General features: G+C 35.3%; 1 protein-coding gene across 8 annotated transcripts; it reads right to left on the bottom strand.

The window, feature by feature from the left end:
* Positions 1-134: 134 nt before the first annotated feature.
* On the bottom strand, positions 135-15,171 carry LOC110811049 (FGGY family of carbohydrate kinase). 8 transcript variants are annotated; one of them, XR_015813227.1, is made up of 16 exons: positions 14,763-15,167; positions 10,405-10,484; positions 10,164-10,281; positions 9,848-10,026; positions 9,280-9,362; positions 8,978-9,162; positions 7,976-8,037; positions 7,680-7,788; positions 7,448-7,567; positions 6,859-6,978; positions 6,586-6,706; positions 6,469-6,497; positions 6,341-6,397; positions 4,812-4,950; positions 3,598-3,725; positions 135-372 (listed from the first exon to the last, which is right to left on the bottom strand). XR_015813227.1 is itself a non-coding variant. In XM_022037408.2 (15 exons), the coding sequence occupies exons 1-15, from the start codon at positions 14,968-14,970 to the stop codon at positions 250-252; spliced, it is 1,866 nt and encodes a 621-aa protein (XP_021893100.1). In that variant the 5' UTR covers positions 14,971-15,142; the 3' UTR covers positions 135-249. The 8 variants fall into 8 exon arrangements, 4 of the variants coding, with proteins under 4 accessions (XP_021893100.1, XP_088063362.1, XP_088063363.1 ...); XR_015813229.1 differs by having other exon boundaries at positions 4,812-4,884; positions 14,763-15,157; XM_022037408.2 differs by having other exon boundaries at positions 4,812-4,884; positions 6,341-6,497; positions 14,763-15,142.
* Positions 15,172-15,647: the final 476 nt, after the last annotated feature.

The following is a 15,647-nucleotide window of genomic DNA, read 5'->3' as shown; positions in this document are numbered from 1 at the left end:
ATTTCTTTAAAAATTTAAAGGGATTGTTTCAAATTTTTTTACACAATTTATAAAAATAAAAATAAAAAATCTACCTATTTAGTAATCAGAACTCAAAGTGACTTATTCAAACCTCTTAAAGGTAATCTATTGAATTTCTGCTAATAATTTTTTAAATCAATTTTTCATTTATTCAAAAATCAAGTCACTTCTTCAAAATTGAAATTATGGATTTTCAACAAATTATACCACTTTACAAGACCAGTAAAACTATGCGAGAGCTTCAGCAATACTTGAACGCTGAGATAGCTGTTGCTCATAAAGGTCCCGGAATATGTAGTATTTGGCGTTGTGATACTTCTTTACCCTCGGGTCTGTTGATGGATGAATGACCTGTACCAATTTGGATCTCCGCCAATCAGAAATTGAAATTTATGTAATTAGATATATCAAATTAGTTCATTAGACATGAACTTATTACTTATAAAGAGAATTGCCGTATGTCTAATGCTGTGACCAAGGACAAACTAGGTTTTACTTAGAAGTATCCCAGGTAAAGGTCTTACCTAATATGACATGGTTTAGGGAAGGGTTAGGAACAATCCGTAAATATTCTTGTGTCTTCTATGAAGGAACTGAAACTGTTTGAAATAAATAAATTCTAATTCCAAAATTTACGAGTAAATACACTTAATTTAGCTAATAAAAAATGGATCATTTTACAGTGATACAAATTGATATTGCGAGAATTTTCGGTGAAATTGATACAATACACTTCAAATTATAACAAAATTAATAATATTTTGAATGTATTATTTTAATTTTAGTTGAACTTTCTAACATTTTAAATGTATTATTTTAAGTTTATTAAAATTGATAACGTTTGAATGTAAGAGGTGGAGGAAACTTGTGACTATACTTCACTCTGGTGCCCCATTGTGTATAATCTATGATTTATGACATGAGGTTCTGGAGTTTAATTTGGCAATAGTTAGTACAGTGAGGGATGACATTTGGACATAGAAGAGTATAACGAGTAAGAAAAAACTTTTGAGACTCAATCCTCTTACAATGTCTTGGGTAGTATGGTGAAAAAGAAATAAGAGAGAATTTGATGAGGTGGAATGAGGATATTGATAAGATCAGAGTGAGACGGCTTCAGATCTTGTGTTTTTTGGTTATGGGTCAACCTATTATTCCATGGAGAATATAGGACAACTAATCGATAGTGGTTGAAACGTAAATAATTTTGTTCATGGATTGATACTCCCTTAATGCTTGTATATAATGATACTTTCAATATTTTTTATTTATAAAAAATATAATTGAACTTTATAGGATACAATTTTTACTATCTTATGATAGAAATTTCATGTTCTTCAAATAAATCCCACAAATTTTTTTAATTTCTTCCTAATACTGCCTCATTAATTACTTGCAGATAGAAGATAAATTAGAAAACAAATAAAAAAAGCAGATAAGGGATTTGATATTATATGTTCCCATTGCAAAGCCGCATGAAAAATCAGCCTGGGTCAAGGCCTGGGCTAGGAAATCTCTTAGGAACACAGAAGAAAGTCATATACAGAGATAAAAAAACAAGAATGTATAATATTCCATATTTTCCTAGAGAAAATTGGATCACAGGAGCTGTTCTATTGAGTTGCATTTACATCAACAGGACATGATGGCGAGGAAGTGTAAATGAATTTCTTCTTATTTGTTTTACCAGGCAAAGGTGGGGATGGTCTATGGAGCTGCTATACTTTCTTCCTGACAATCATTTATGCTCACCTTTTTATATATTAAGCTCTATAAAATGTTGTTTAAGGGTTAGAGAACTGGAGACGTTTAAGGTTTAAAGGTGGTGAAGGTGGGCATACAGAGGAGGTAATGCTATTTTGTAAATCAGATGAGAGGGCCCTGCTTAACTTTAGATGCATTTTGCTGCTTTTTCAAATGGTCTCTGGACTCAATATCATTCTAACCAAGTTTAAGTTAGCAGCACTGAGTGATAAGAGGGATGCTACCAGGCCTGCAAGGATTTTGGAGTGTTGAAGCATTGATTTGCTGAACAAAAACTTGAGGATACCATTAGGCCAAATATAACGATATAGCGACTTTGGATCTTGTAGTGGCAAGGTTTAAGAAGATATTGGCCAAATGGAAGATAAATCTCCTATTTAAAGTGGGGAGACTCAACTTATAAAAAGCACGGTGACCAATAGTCGCATTTATTATATGTTCTTACTAACAATCCCTGATAATTTAATCGAGAAACTAGAATCAATTCTATGTATATTCTTATGGGGTGTATAAAGGAAATTAAAAAAATATCATATGGTAGTGTGGAATGAGATTAAAAAGCCTACGTATCAGGGAGAGTTGGGTTTGAGATCTTTAGTTGGAGGTGAATATGGTTATACAGGGGAAATGACTTTGGAGATTCATGAAAGAAAATGGTAGTCTATGGTGGAGGGTGATAGAGGCGAATTTTGGGACCATGGATAGCAGATGGTATATGAGGCTCTGTCTAGACCCCAAGGGAAGGGGATGTGGAAAAGAATATGCATGTGCAGGAATAAATTTCAATAGTATATTAGTTGGAAGGTTGAACTGGGAACCAGGTTAGCTTTTGGCATGATGCCTTGTTAAAGGAAGGGCCACTTAAAGAATAATTTTTCCAAATATTTGATATTGGTACGCAGTACAAGAATATTTTGATTCATGAGTCTTATAGTGCCATAGGGGAGGAAGGGAGCGGAGTGCGGAAGTTGTAAGAAACATTAATAACTATGAAGTTAAAGATTATGAGACTCTCATCTGTACTCTTACTACAACTACAATTAACTGGAGTGATGATCAACCAATTTAGAGACTCAATGCTAAAGAGTTCTTTTTAGTCAAATCTTTCTATAAACATTTGATTAAAGGTGATACCATGGACATCAGTTTTCCCTATTGGAAAATCTGAAATGTTACTGCTCCATCTAGAGTTGCTTTCTTTGTTAGGAGGCAAGCTGAAGGTGTATTCTTTCTCTTGATAAGCTGATCAGGGGGAAAAATTATTGGTGAATTAGTGTTTTCATGCAAAAACAAAGGCAAATTAATGCAATCACATTCTTCTATGGTATCCATTTGCATATAATTAGTACAACCTCACCTATGGACTACTAGGATCAATTAGGTTATCACTGATTTGATGAGAGAAGAAATTTGAGCATGATAGGAATCAAGAAACATTTTAGTCTTATTCCCCTCACTATTTTTGGGTAGTTTGAAAGAGAGAAACACGAGCATGTTTGAGGGGAAGGAAGATGTCTTTCATAGAGTTAAAAATTAAAAGGTTCCAGATTCTGAGTTTTTTATTATGGGTCATCCTCTATATTTACTAAAGGATTTTGAGGATCTTATTGATATATTGGTTGATATATAAATATTTTTGTCCATAAGTTTGCACTCTCTTGATACTTGTGAATCAATTTTATCATTTTATTTTTATCTTTTTTAGAAAAAAAATCATTTATGCGCATTTTAATGCATATTCTTAACACTTCATCAACCCTACAAAGCAAGTAAATGAATTGATGTTAAAATGAACAGAGATCATACACATACCTGACCAGCTGCATTCAGTGCCTTCATTGCCTTGTTGAGACTGGGATATCTCTTTGCAGCAACAGTGCCAAGAATTGCAGCACCCAAGAGCACAGACTCACTTTCTCGTGGAAGTATTATAGAGCAACCTGTACCAGTTGTAGAGGAAAGATAAAGCATTGTCAACATGCACCAGAAGTGCTGAAAAGGCCAAAGTGAATCTCATGTCTCCACAAGAATAGTCAGACTTGAGAGAAATATTAAATGGCCTATAAGTGCAAAGCACTAACTTCAAGCTTGAAAACTCTATTGTACTCCACAAGTGATGTCTGTAGAATATGATAACGTACAAACATTGGCTCATATCATAAAATAAATTATATAATGCAAAAAGATACAAGAAAAGAGTGATCTAGGATATTGTAGGAGTAAACTGCTAAGTACTTGTTACTATGGTCCAAGACATAATTAGAAAGCTAAGTTAAAAATTCTAAACACCATCCATGCTAATAACATTTACCTAACAAGGAAGGAAAAAACAAACTTATTTAGAAATGAATTTTATTTATTTATCTTAGGCCGGAAGTTATACCTCCCAACCAATAATGGTGGCACACAACTTCTAGGAACTATCTATTAGCAAAGTGCATATTAATAGGCAGAAGCTAGATTTTTTTATCGTTACTGATAGATTACCACCTTCATAACTTTAATGTCCTCTTTCTCTCCCTCTCTGTCTCTCTCTCATCATACAAAATCAAAATTAGAGGAACCCTAAAGATCCCCCCTCCCCCCCTCCTTCTCTCCTACTCAAAAATGAGGGGACCAACTGCAGTTTTTGTTCTCTTATCGTCTTCCACAGGAAGTATGTAGCTTTAACTGTATAACAAGGGGTATATTACTATACCTAGTGGATATCTTCATGGAAATCAGAAATTTAAAACAGACTTCCATATTATACTTTTTACTTGAAGAACATAAAATTTGAAACACCCAGATGAAAGCAGATAGAATATTCAACACAATGAGCTTGTACAAGGAATAGACTGTTCGAACATGATCAAAGGTCCAGTAATGAGTTCCACTGACACTTTTATTAATGTGATAAGAGCATTAAATCTTATAAAAGACGAACAAAAGCATACACAAAAGTTATGCTGATCTCTTCCAAAAGGAGGACCCGCACAAATGAAGATAGATAATGAAGGGTGAGGGAGCAAGGTAGGAAAAGATACCAATTATATCCGCGTGTTCTTGCATGAATAGAGGGTTCTTTGAAAGGCCACCACATGCCAATAATGTATCTATCTGCCCAGCCAATAAGAAAACAATAAGGAACAGATTTTAGCATAGGCTCATTGGTGACACACAAAGCTGCAATAACCAAGAAACATCTTAGTTCACAGGCATATAGGTATGCAAAGACAGAATATTACGTATATCCAAAGCTTCGTGTACATGTCTTAGTATATAATCATTATGAAAATAGCTTTTCCAAAGCTTATTTGTACATGATAAACAGAGTTGCAGGACTAATATTTTTTCGAATGTGGAGAGAAATTAGTAATAAGGTTATTTGGTTTGAATCTTTTTTTCTTTTTCAGTTTAGAACTTTTAAGTTTTTGAAAAATAACGAAAAAAAATGTTTGGTTAATATTTTTTTATTAAACTTTATTCAAATAATTTTTGGTAAATTAGTGTTCTTAAATTAAATTTCGATAAAATGAATAAAAAAGACATATAAATAAGAATTTTGAAATTTTTAGTAGAGACATTTTGGTAGAAAGTGTAAAAGACAAAATAGACCTTGTCACCTGGTTTACAAACCTAAAAAAAAAGGACTCTACTTATACATGAAAAGATTCTCTAGTTTTCATTTTCTAACATGATATGTGCTTATGCAAGTGTTTACATGATCTAAATGTTTTTATGAATGAAATATATATAATAGAAAATGAGAACTGAAAAATACTTTCATGTGTCAAACAGGGCCCAAGTTTTTTAGCTTTTCATCTTGACTTTAAGTCATCGGCTTATGAGTTGAAGCGTGCAAAACAAACACTATTCTCGGTTATTTCTGGGTCAAACCAGCCTCTAGGCCGGTTTCACCTAAAAATAAGACAAACCACAGATAAGGAGGTAGAGACTGCTGAGATCAGAAGGGAAGAAAGCTAATTATAATGAAAGACAGAAAGATGATAACTACTGAGAAATGAGAAATTTCATAGAAGTTTTGCAAGTCCAAGAATAAGAAATAGATGGTTATGTCTAAAATGATTCCAGTCAATCTAGTCTTACAATCAGTATGGCATTAACTTTTGTCGGCGTTGAAAAACACAAGATTATCCCTACATCAACTTACAGTTAAGCAAGTTAACCATAATTACTATGTATAAGTGCAACATATATTCGACACACTAAAAAGAGAGGCTAACAATATTTTGTCAAAGTAGAGCCTGATTGGAGCAAATAAATTACAATCAAATCATGTGCTCAGCTGGACATTTTCATTAAGCAGAAAGCATATACAGAAGAATGGTTTAAACATAAGTATGTGAAGCTCATAAGTTGTAATTTATGTTCTGAAACATTTTTGTGGCTGTCAATTATTAAATTCAAAGAACTTTTCCTTTCATAGCACAATATGTTTTTTGGTAAGCAAGTTCTAGAAGTTTGAGATATATGTGCATAACATTAATATATGTTCATGAAGACCAAACGTGAAAAAAATTACATGCATCTGGGAAATGGGATTCACACTTACATTGTGACCATGGGCATTGCAATGCTCTACAATGTGACGTGTCCCATATGCAATTCCCTGCATTGTGGCAAGATATAAAAGAGCCAACTGTATCTCACTAGTATCAAGTGTCAAGCCAGATATTACACCTTTTGCTTTTGGGTCTGCAAGGGGAGATCTGTGCCATAAAAACATGACAGGTTAGTTTCATGGCAAACTAGAAACCATGGCTTACAAAGTCTGGAATCAATATCTTGATTATATACCTGTTCCCATGGAAATCAGGAAGAATATGTATATCTTTAGTCAGAGCAGCAAGAAATGGTGATTTTGTATCTTGCATCATTGATTTCAATAAGTTGTTCAGTAGTTCAAACAGAGATATATCTACAAGACAGAAAACCTTAATAAAATTAAAAAGGTGAATCTATAAAGAAGAAAAGCAACTTGTACATAACTACAAAATTTGAAGTTACTGAATCAAATAGTTAATACTTCCACAAAAAGATGGAGGAGAATAGAGTGTAACAATTAATTACTTTGAGAGGCAGCACGATTTGCAAGGCGAGGAGAAGCAACATGATTTTCAATTATGTGATCCAATAAAGCACCTGTGGCACTCTGCCCGCCTTCTGTCAGCCAGTATTCAGGTAGCATTGCTAAATAGAGAAGCAGAAGATTATTATCAGTAATACTATCTGAAAACCATGCAGGTAAACTCTTCCAAATGCCATTAGACATTAGTATAAGTTGTAAAGCAAGGGCAGGGATCTATTAGTTGCTCAGTTGAAATTTACCAATACATGCTAGAAGTCATCAGACTCAACAAAAATATAGGAAAATTTTTTGAAATAAAAAGCATAAAGTGTGTATTAACACATTGGTGAAGTGTGTATTAACACATTGGTGAAGTGTATATTAACAAAAAATATGGGTAAATATGAAATGAAAGACAGCCGGATATTCAAGTTTCAGAAAAGGGAACCAAAACAGAAAGAATAAGGATTTTTTATTTTGCACCTGCTTATGCAGCTTTACTTCCATCCATAAAAAGGTAATCAAGCCAGGCCTGAAGGCCTTTGAATGAATCTAAAAGGAAAAGTTAAGATAAATCTTGAGTAAGCCTACCTGACCAATATGGTCCCCAGACCCCTGGAATAAACAGCTTGTTGCGTGATACAGCCATATGGCAAGTAGATGTTCCACAGACTAACACCATGCGGTGGCAAATAGCTTCCTTATCCAACTCTGGACATACATCACATTAATAATTTCAGCAAATTGTCATTAAGGCAAGCAACTGATTGGAAATGAGAAGAAATATATTCAATTTTCATTTTTCTCTCTAAATATCAGTCACCTTTATTCTCAGGATCTAAATCGGGCACACTTTCCATTACCCCAACACCACCGGCATGAGCATCAATGAGAGAAGTTCCAACAGGGGTTCCTGCCGCCAGACCTAGTTCCTATACAGAAGTCACTTTTAAAAAAAATTAGTGAAAGAAAAGTATCGAGAATAAGTAGAACCACCCTCCAAGCCCCACACAAAAGGGATGTTTTTGCATTCTTATATCTAAATAAATGTATTTCTCTGTTAATGGACCTCAAGGGAGCGCCACTTGAAATCAATTTCTTCAGTACAAAATTTCTTGCCTTCGCAGCAGTAGGGGTAAGACCAGAACCCAATGGATGGCCAGGGAAAGCTACACTTCTTCCTGTCAACATCAAAATTTTAGGTTATACATCACAATAGAAGATCAGAAATATGAAATGTCAAAATACCAACCAACTAATCATTGTCAAAATTTTATCACACATTTGGAGATGGCCTAGAGAGGATTTTGTATGAAAAGCTGTAGATGAAAAGAAAAGGAAAATATCTAAGATCATAGTACATCTGTATTGGTTATGGTCTCTTGCTTAAGTTTTCATAGTTAATCAAAATCAAATATCACTCCAGATATGACGCCAGTATACTTTTTGAGTTATTTTTCTGTTTTACTTCTCAACATTCCTTAAACAAAGTGAATTTCAGTTGTATCTGGCCACAATTTACAGTGAAGATCAGGTTGTTTCCTGTCCATTTATAGCATCTGGTGTCATCATTTTCATATGATGATAACACAGTTCACTGTAAGATTATGGGAAGACAAACATAATTGAGAATGACAACCATTTTATTAGCATCCGTTTTTTACTCATTCGTTTATAAAAAATGTTTCCCAAATCAACAATATTTTAGCACCAAGTAAACAATCGACAAACCAATTAAAAATGATAAGATCAATAACTATGCAATCTTTTGTAACTGCCTCTCCTAATCAGATGGCAGCGCTAGGTGCCTTTTAAAACTACTTTCTCTTTATCTAAAAAAGACAGTTTCAAGTAACTGATAATATGAAATAAATGAGCTTCCTTAAAATATGAGAAAATGAAAATAAAGAACTGTCAGCATCTACCAATTAAATATTAAGATGACGAGAATGAAAAATCAAATATGCCACTGAAACTAGGTGATTTTTTTATTTATAAAACTTAAATTATTGATATTCATTAAGAATTGCTTGTGAGGAAATCAAAGGATAGCAACTATGTGTATAGTAAATATCAAACCACCTAATGTATAGGAAGAAAAAAGAGATTTAGGAAGCATACCAATCTTAGCATGATGCCCGTCTACAAGATCACCTAAGCCAATCTCCTCCCAGAAATCATCATCCCATCCACAAGCTTCCATGTCCCTGGAATCTTTTTCGCCCATCCGTTGCATGTGTGCATGACCAAGGTATGTCCATTTGCACACTGTGGTGCAAAGACTACGGGTATCATCTCCAGTAGCCCTATAGGGGATTCATTAATTCACAATATATACAAAATGCAATGATTAACTTAACTTTCATATAGTAATTATTCAAGAACATCAACAGGATAATGGGTTATTGACCTATTCAAAGTACCTATATGATAACCAATCACTCAAATCCATCCACCTAAATACCATTGACCAAGATTCTTGTAGATTTTCTTTCACCCACAAAAGCTGCAAAAATACTCTAATCAGCATAATCCACAGAGAACCAGCTCCGATATAGATCATTCATTCTATCAGAGTTCAACACCCAAAAAATAATTGATAAAACCGAGAGACTCAGTGATGATATGAGGAAACAACAAGTAGAACGTACAAAATTAGTTTCAACTTTCAGATGGTCTTGTTTGGTTGGCTATTGCCAATTGGCAATCCTCACAACCAACATCCTCAAATTCATTTAAATCATTTTCAAAAAGTAATTTGTATATTGGGGCCATCTGTTTTGTCCAAGCCTCAGTCAAGAAAGTTCCGATGCCATGTCAAGCAACCAAACTCCATTTTATTCTCACATTTTGCAATATAACATCAGCAAAAAAGAGTTATTTTATTCACTTTCAGTTTAATGAAATGCAGCATACTGATTCCAGCATAGGGAGATATGAGGTGAAAAACAAGAGAGACCTGACTCCATAGGTTGTTGATCATTCACCCACCTTTGGTGGTTGCATCTCTGGCGAGACACCTCCGCCACAATACTGTAATACTGGTGAGTTACAGGAATTAATCCTTTCGGCTTGCTTTACAGCTCTGTGATCCATCCACACTATAATGTTTCTTCTTGAATCACCACTCCAAGAAACTGTTACAGGAGAGCCATCAGCATCCACTGCCACTGCAAAGAGAAGCCATTTCAGTTGAATGTACAAATATAGGCAGCTAAGTTTTCAAATCAAATACTGTGTGCAACCGATGCATGTTTTTTACTCATGTGCAATCATGAAGAGGAGATAGCTTTTCAAAATCACAAACCTAGTGAGCAAGTAGCTGCAAATCCCACACCCTTCACTTCTTCCCCATCAACATTTGCGAGAGAGCATGCAGATTTCACAGCCGCACAGATAGCATGCCAGATATCAGTTGATGATTGCTATTTCAGTAACAAACAGGATTGATAAGCCCAAATAGTTAAGAATCTCAATCTTGACCTAGCATTAACGAATTAAGCCACTGTCTTTCTCCAGGATATGAATTGATGTTACACTATATTTACCTCAACACAGTTACCCTCTTTCCATATTTGTATTGGGCTACTGGCAGAGCCTAGAAGCTTTCCTTTGTCATCAAACAGACCTGCATCATGCAACAAGACATTGAGAAGATGCACACGACTAAAACATATTTATGGTTCCAAAATACTAATACCATGAACAGGAAAATGACAAATGCTTAAAAAATGATAAGAATGCAAACAAATTTCAGGATAATGCTTGAAATTCTATGATAAGATCTAACACTAGAAAGCAAAGTCTTTTTTCAGATTTCTGATCTCAAGAAATACAACAGCCAATACACTGATTATTGGAGAGAGAATTTAGGATGCCAGAAGATTACTTCTCAACCTACCCTCATCTTCATCCTTCTGTCATTTGAATTTCATTTGCAACAGTTCAGAATATACACTATCATGTAGCTTGTATTTAAGGGATCAATCCCTTCTTGGTTCAGGTTTACCCATTACTTACATTGGTTCTACCTTTCTAACTCACTAGATTCTAGTTTTGAATGATGTCCTCTGTTTAACCTTCTTTTGTTGAAGTATAGTATTTGTTTCTCGCTTCTACGATGCTAACTAAGTTTCCATTGAATTCTTTCCCTTTTTTTCCTTGTGAAGGAGGGGCAAATAAAAATGGCCCCTGTGAGTGGCCCCAGGACAATTCTGCTTCACATGCACCAGCCTTTGTCACTACTGCATCCACACGTGCTTTCTGGCACAAGTGACTAGGAATATATCAATATGTCCTTCTTCACCTTGCCATAACCCTGCCTGTGCTATGTAGAAACTTAGTCCAGCTTGTAAGCCTGTCAAGAGCCACAAGCTTTTTTTTGGATCCAACACCTCAACTACTAGTTCTCCTCTAGATTTTATTTTTTCAAATGTATTGGACCTGCTCCTGTTACCTCCTTCAATAAATATAAATATTAATTTTTTGTTGTTGACCATTACTCAAGATATACCCATTAGATCCATTGCAAACCAAATCCAAGGTCCTCTGGTCCTTCCAAAATTTAATTCCACTGTTGAAATTTCTTTGATAAACCCATTAAAAGGCTTTTTATGGATGGAGATGGACAAAAAACTTAAAACAATTTGTCAAATTCAATGGAAGAAAAAACTTAAACAATTTCTTGAATCCAACCAAATTGCTAATCTAGTCTAGATACACATGCTCTATCCATTCCATACCAAATCCAAGGTCTCTTAATCTTTCCAAAATTCAAATTGATTGTCGGGATTTCTTTGCTAGACCATTAAAAGGCTTTTTATAGATGGAGACAGAGGAGAAAAAAACTCAAAACGATTCATTGAATCCAAAAGGAATTACTCATCTACTAACTCCCTATCATACACCTCAGTAAAATGGTGTTGCCAAATAAAACACCAGGACAATGTTGAAACTATCCTCAACTTACTATGCCGGGCCTACCTCCCACCCCACTTCTGTCTTATGCCTTTGAAGCAGCCACTTCTATTATCAACCAGAAGCCTATCTCATAACCATCCATTCTATCTCCTGATTAAAAGCTATTTGATTCACCACCCACCTATGATAAGCCAAGGATTTTAAAATGTCTCTGCTACCCTTGGCTAAACCCCATGTAAGTCACGAAATGAACTGCAAATTTATTCATTGCTTGTTCCTTGGCCACTTCAAAAGTTAAAGCACCTACTACTTTTTGATTCTTTCTTTAGTTACAGTTCCAGGCATAGCTTGATGAGACATCTTTCGCCTAAAGCAACTAGGTTCAAACTTATGCCTTACCAATCCAACCTGATCCACCTCCTGAGTCTTCCTTCACCTAGAAACAGTCTATAACCTTTTGGTCAATGCTAACTACCAAATGTTCTATGAAGTCTGTTAAAACCATTGGAACAGCCACAACAAAGTCATGACTCCACTCAAGTCTGTCATTTGCCTTCCATTTCTCCAACTGATCCAACCTGTGCCTTGCTCCCTTTAACTCCTGCTTTCCCCACCTCAAACTCACCTGCCATTTCCCGCATTGAACCAGTGTGACAGTTACATAGGCCCAAAACAAATCTTTAAACCAAAGCAGCAAAGCTCATCCATATCACCAGCAAGCAATCACTTGTTGAGTCCCACCAATTACAATTACCCAAGCCTTAGCTGATCCTTACTGGTGTGCAGTCCTCATGGAAGAGTTCAATGGTCTTTCTAAAAGGATACGTGGAAAAATGTATGCCTACTACCCCACAAGCAACCAAAGGGCAGACGTGCTTCCCAATCAAAAGATACTCAGTCAGGAACATAGCAAGACACAGAGCTAGATTAGTCACCAAGGGGCTTCACCAAACTCCTGGTGTGGCCTAATCTGACATATTTGATCCTCTTGTTCAGCAAACAACAATCCTGACTATTCTTAACATTGCCATCTCAAACAATTGGAACATTTGGCAGCTTGACATCAACCTAAATGGCTCCCTGAATGAATGAGGAATACATCTGAACCACCTAGTTCCAGATGAAATGAACTTTTTTCACTTGTGGAGACCCATAAACTCAGCATAGAGCCTCAAACAGGGCCCAAGAGCATGGTGCCAACTGCTAAGGGTGTTTCAGTTATCTTTTAGTTTCTAATTGTTGTTATTTAACTACTCAAATCACCAAATGACAGCCTACTATATGATTCATGACTTAATGCACAAGCAATAGTAAGAAGAACAAGTCTATGAGTTCATGGTTACCTTATCCTTTTAGTTCTCCCTCAAGGATCTAACTAACCTTGAATGCTTCCTGCTTGTGGAAAAGACAAGAAATTATACTATGTTGTTTCTCAATCAACATAAATCCATAAGAAATCATCTAGTTTGGACAAAGATGCTCTCGAAAAAAACGTTGGGTCTCCCATGTCTCTGTCACCTCCTCTGACTCTCAATAACAACACACCTTTTGTTGCGGCAACAAAATTCTGAAGCATCAACAGCTCACTCCAATGTATAGCATTCATGAAGCCTGATATTGCCTTCACTGTCAACCACCTAGCTCAGTAAATGAACAAGTCTTCCTCCTACTGACAAGCTGCCAAACTCCTGTTCGGACACCTTAAAGGCACAGTCATGTGTGGACTACAAATTCAGTCACAAAGTCCTTACCCAGTAACTATTTTGCTGATTGGACAGAAACTTTCTTTGCTCAGCCTCTGGATACGCCATCTAACTAGGTTCCACCAGTCTCATGGAATTCCCAAAAGCAGAAAAGAGTTCCTTCCTCCTCCACAGAAGCCAAGTAATGCTCTATTGCAATTACCACCGGTAAACTATTCTAGCTACAATTATTACTCAATGAACTTGGCTTCCACCTTACAAGAGGCCCAAACTATTCACTGTTATAATGCAGGAACCTTTTAGTTTTATGCAAGCACATTTCTTCGTCCAAGAACAAGTTGAAGATGGCATGATTCAAGCGTCCCATATATCATCCAAAGACTAACTTGTAGATTTATAAGTAAACCACAAACAAAACAACCACAAACAAAACAACAGCTACAGTCCATGCGTCCCAACTTGGTCTTCTTGACAGTCAAATCCAGAGACCTACTAGACACTTAAGTTGCTAGAAGGTTTGTTCTCAAACTAATCTTATCCTCATCCTTCCTTCATTTGAATTTCAAAATATACAGTTGAAAATATATATTATTTTTGAACTTGTATTTATGGAAATCAATCCCTGCTTTTATAAGTGAAATACCTTTTGATTCAAACACTATACCTGTCGCTTGTTTTTTTTTCCTCCGATATTTCTTTTCTCCTTTTCATTTAATTTTAACATTCACACAAAATGAATCAACAAATGTGTTCAATATTGTGGCAGGTACTGCATTCATATATATGTAGTAAAAAAACATAAAGAAACCGAGTGAGAGAAGGAGAGGGAGAGAGAGAGAAAGAGAGCTACAACAACTACAAAATAGAAATAGATAAACAACGGAAATTCAACCACTCGGTTTAGTCTTATCCAAATTTAAGATATCCAGCATTGCTTGAAGCAAAAAATGCGTAGAAATCAATAAACAACAAAACATAATGAACAAAATCAACAAACAAATAGAAGTTAAAAGCACAAGGATTAGTCCATCAAAACTGATTAACATATCAAGCTGGAAAGAAAAACAGACAGATCAGTAAGCAATATGATAGTAATCAATCAATACTCCATTATGTATCAACATACAATCCAAGGTCGCTACTAAGATGATATAACACAACCGATGACCTCCAGATCCTCATCGAGCATGTAAATACATCCATAGCTCATGGATACGTGTATGCATACATGCATACATATGCATAACCTGTAACAAGCATGTAGAGAAAGAGCGGAAAATGACCAGCACGGGCGCTGCCGGTTCCGACGTCAACGCCGAGAAAGACGGAGCGGGAAGGAATGGGAATGATAGCCGTCTCTGTGCTCGAAGTCATCTCGACGGAGAAGGCTGAGCGGTGGGAAGAGGAATATGACGAGTTGAAGGAAAGGGAACGTTGCTGTGTGCCGAGCAGAGGAGTTGTATCGGACCAGCCCCGTCTTTTAAATGACATTTCTCTGCCTTATCTCTCCAATTTCTTTTTTTTTTAAAAAAAAAAAAAAATCGTTTATTCTCTCTCTTCTCTCTCTAATAATTCTTCTTCCTTTCTGTTGATTCGGTGAATGGAGTCTGGTTTAGCGATGATGATTTATTTAGGAAGTAATCCGGATTTCCGAATGTTGAAACAACTGTTCTTCAGCGTCAGTTTTTGTTTCGTCCTCGTAATTAAATTTAATTAATCGGACAAATGAGAAATTATTCTAATCTGAAAATGATTAAACTAAAATTCGTAGTCATTTCCCCGGGTGCTCTGCCGTTTCCTTTCTTTTCTTGATGGTTATCGATGATTAACAACAATAACAAGAATACCTTATAATTTATAAGAAGAACAACCAAAAAGTTCATTGTTGGTCCTAATAATTGTCTTCTTTTCTTTTTGTATTAAAAAATCGAGTATAATTTTTATCTCCTACAAATTCTTTATATATTAAATTATATCCAAAAATGATAATATTATGTAATTTAAGCTTATTTCAAACATAATATATATATATATATATATATTCTCTATATCTCTCCATGGTGAATTGAGCTGATAAAATGGGCCAAGTTTATTGTTTTGTTCAATTTAATTTTTTAGGTTCATATTTTGTTCAAAACTAATTCTAAAAATGGAAAAGAAATTCCATT

Source organism: Carica papaya, chromosome 7, assembly GCF_054855325.1.
Source record: "Carica papaya isolate Zhongbai chromosome 7, ASM5485532v1, whole genome shotgun sequence".
Taxonomy (NCBI): Eukaryota; Viridiplantae; Streptophyta; class Magnoliopsida; order Brassicales; family Caricaceae; genus Carica; species Carica papaya.
Note: the sequence above shows the minus strand (reverse complement) of the source record. Positions and strands in the feature narration are given on the sequence as shown.

What these genes read in the sequence shown, in the direction of transcription:
- LOC110811049 (XM_022037408.2), bottom strand. Translation starts at nt 14,970, where the DNA reads ATGTCATTTAAAAGACGGGGCTGGTCCGATACAACTCCTCTGCTCGGC. An exon ending in TTACCCCTACTGCTGCGAAG is followed by an intron (nt 7,789 to 7,975) that starts GCAAGAAATTTT and finishes ACTTCTGTATAG; the next exon opens with GAACTAGGTCTGGCGGCAGG. An exon ending in AGAACACGCGGATATAATTG is followed by an intron (nt 3,726 to 4,811) that starts GTATCTTTTCCT and finishes CAACTGGTACAG; the next exon opens with GTTGCTCTATAATACTTCCA.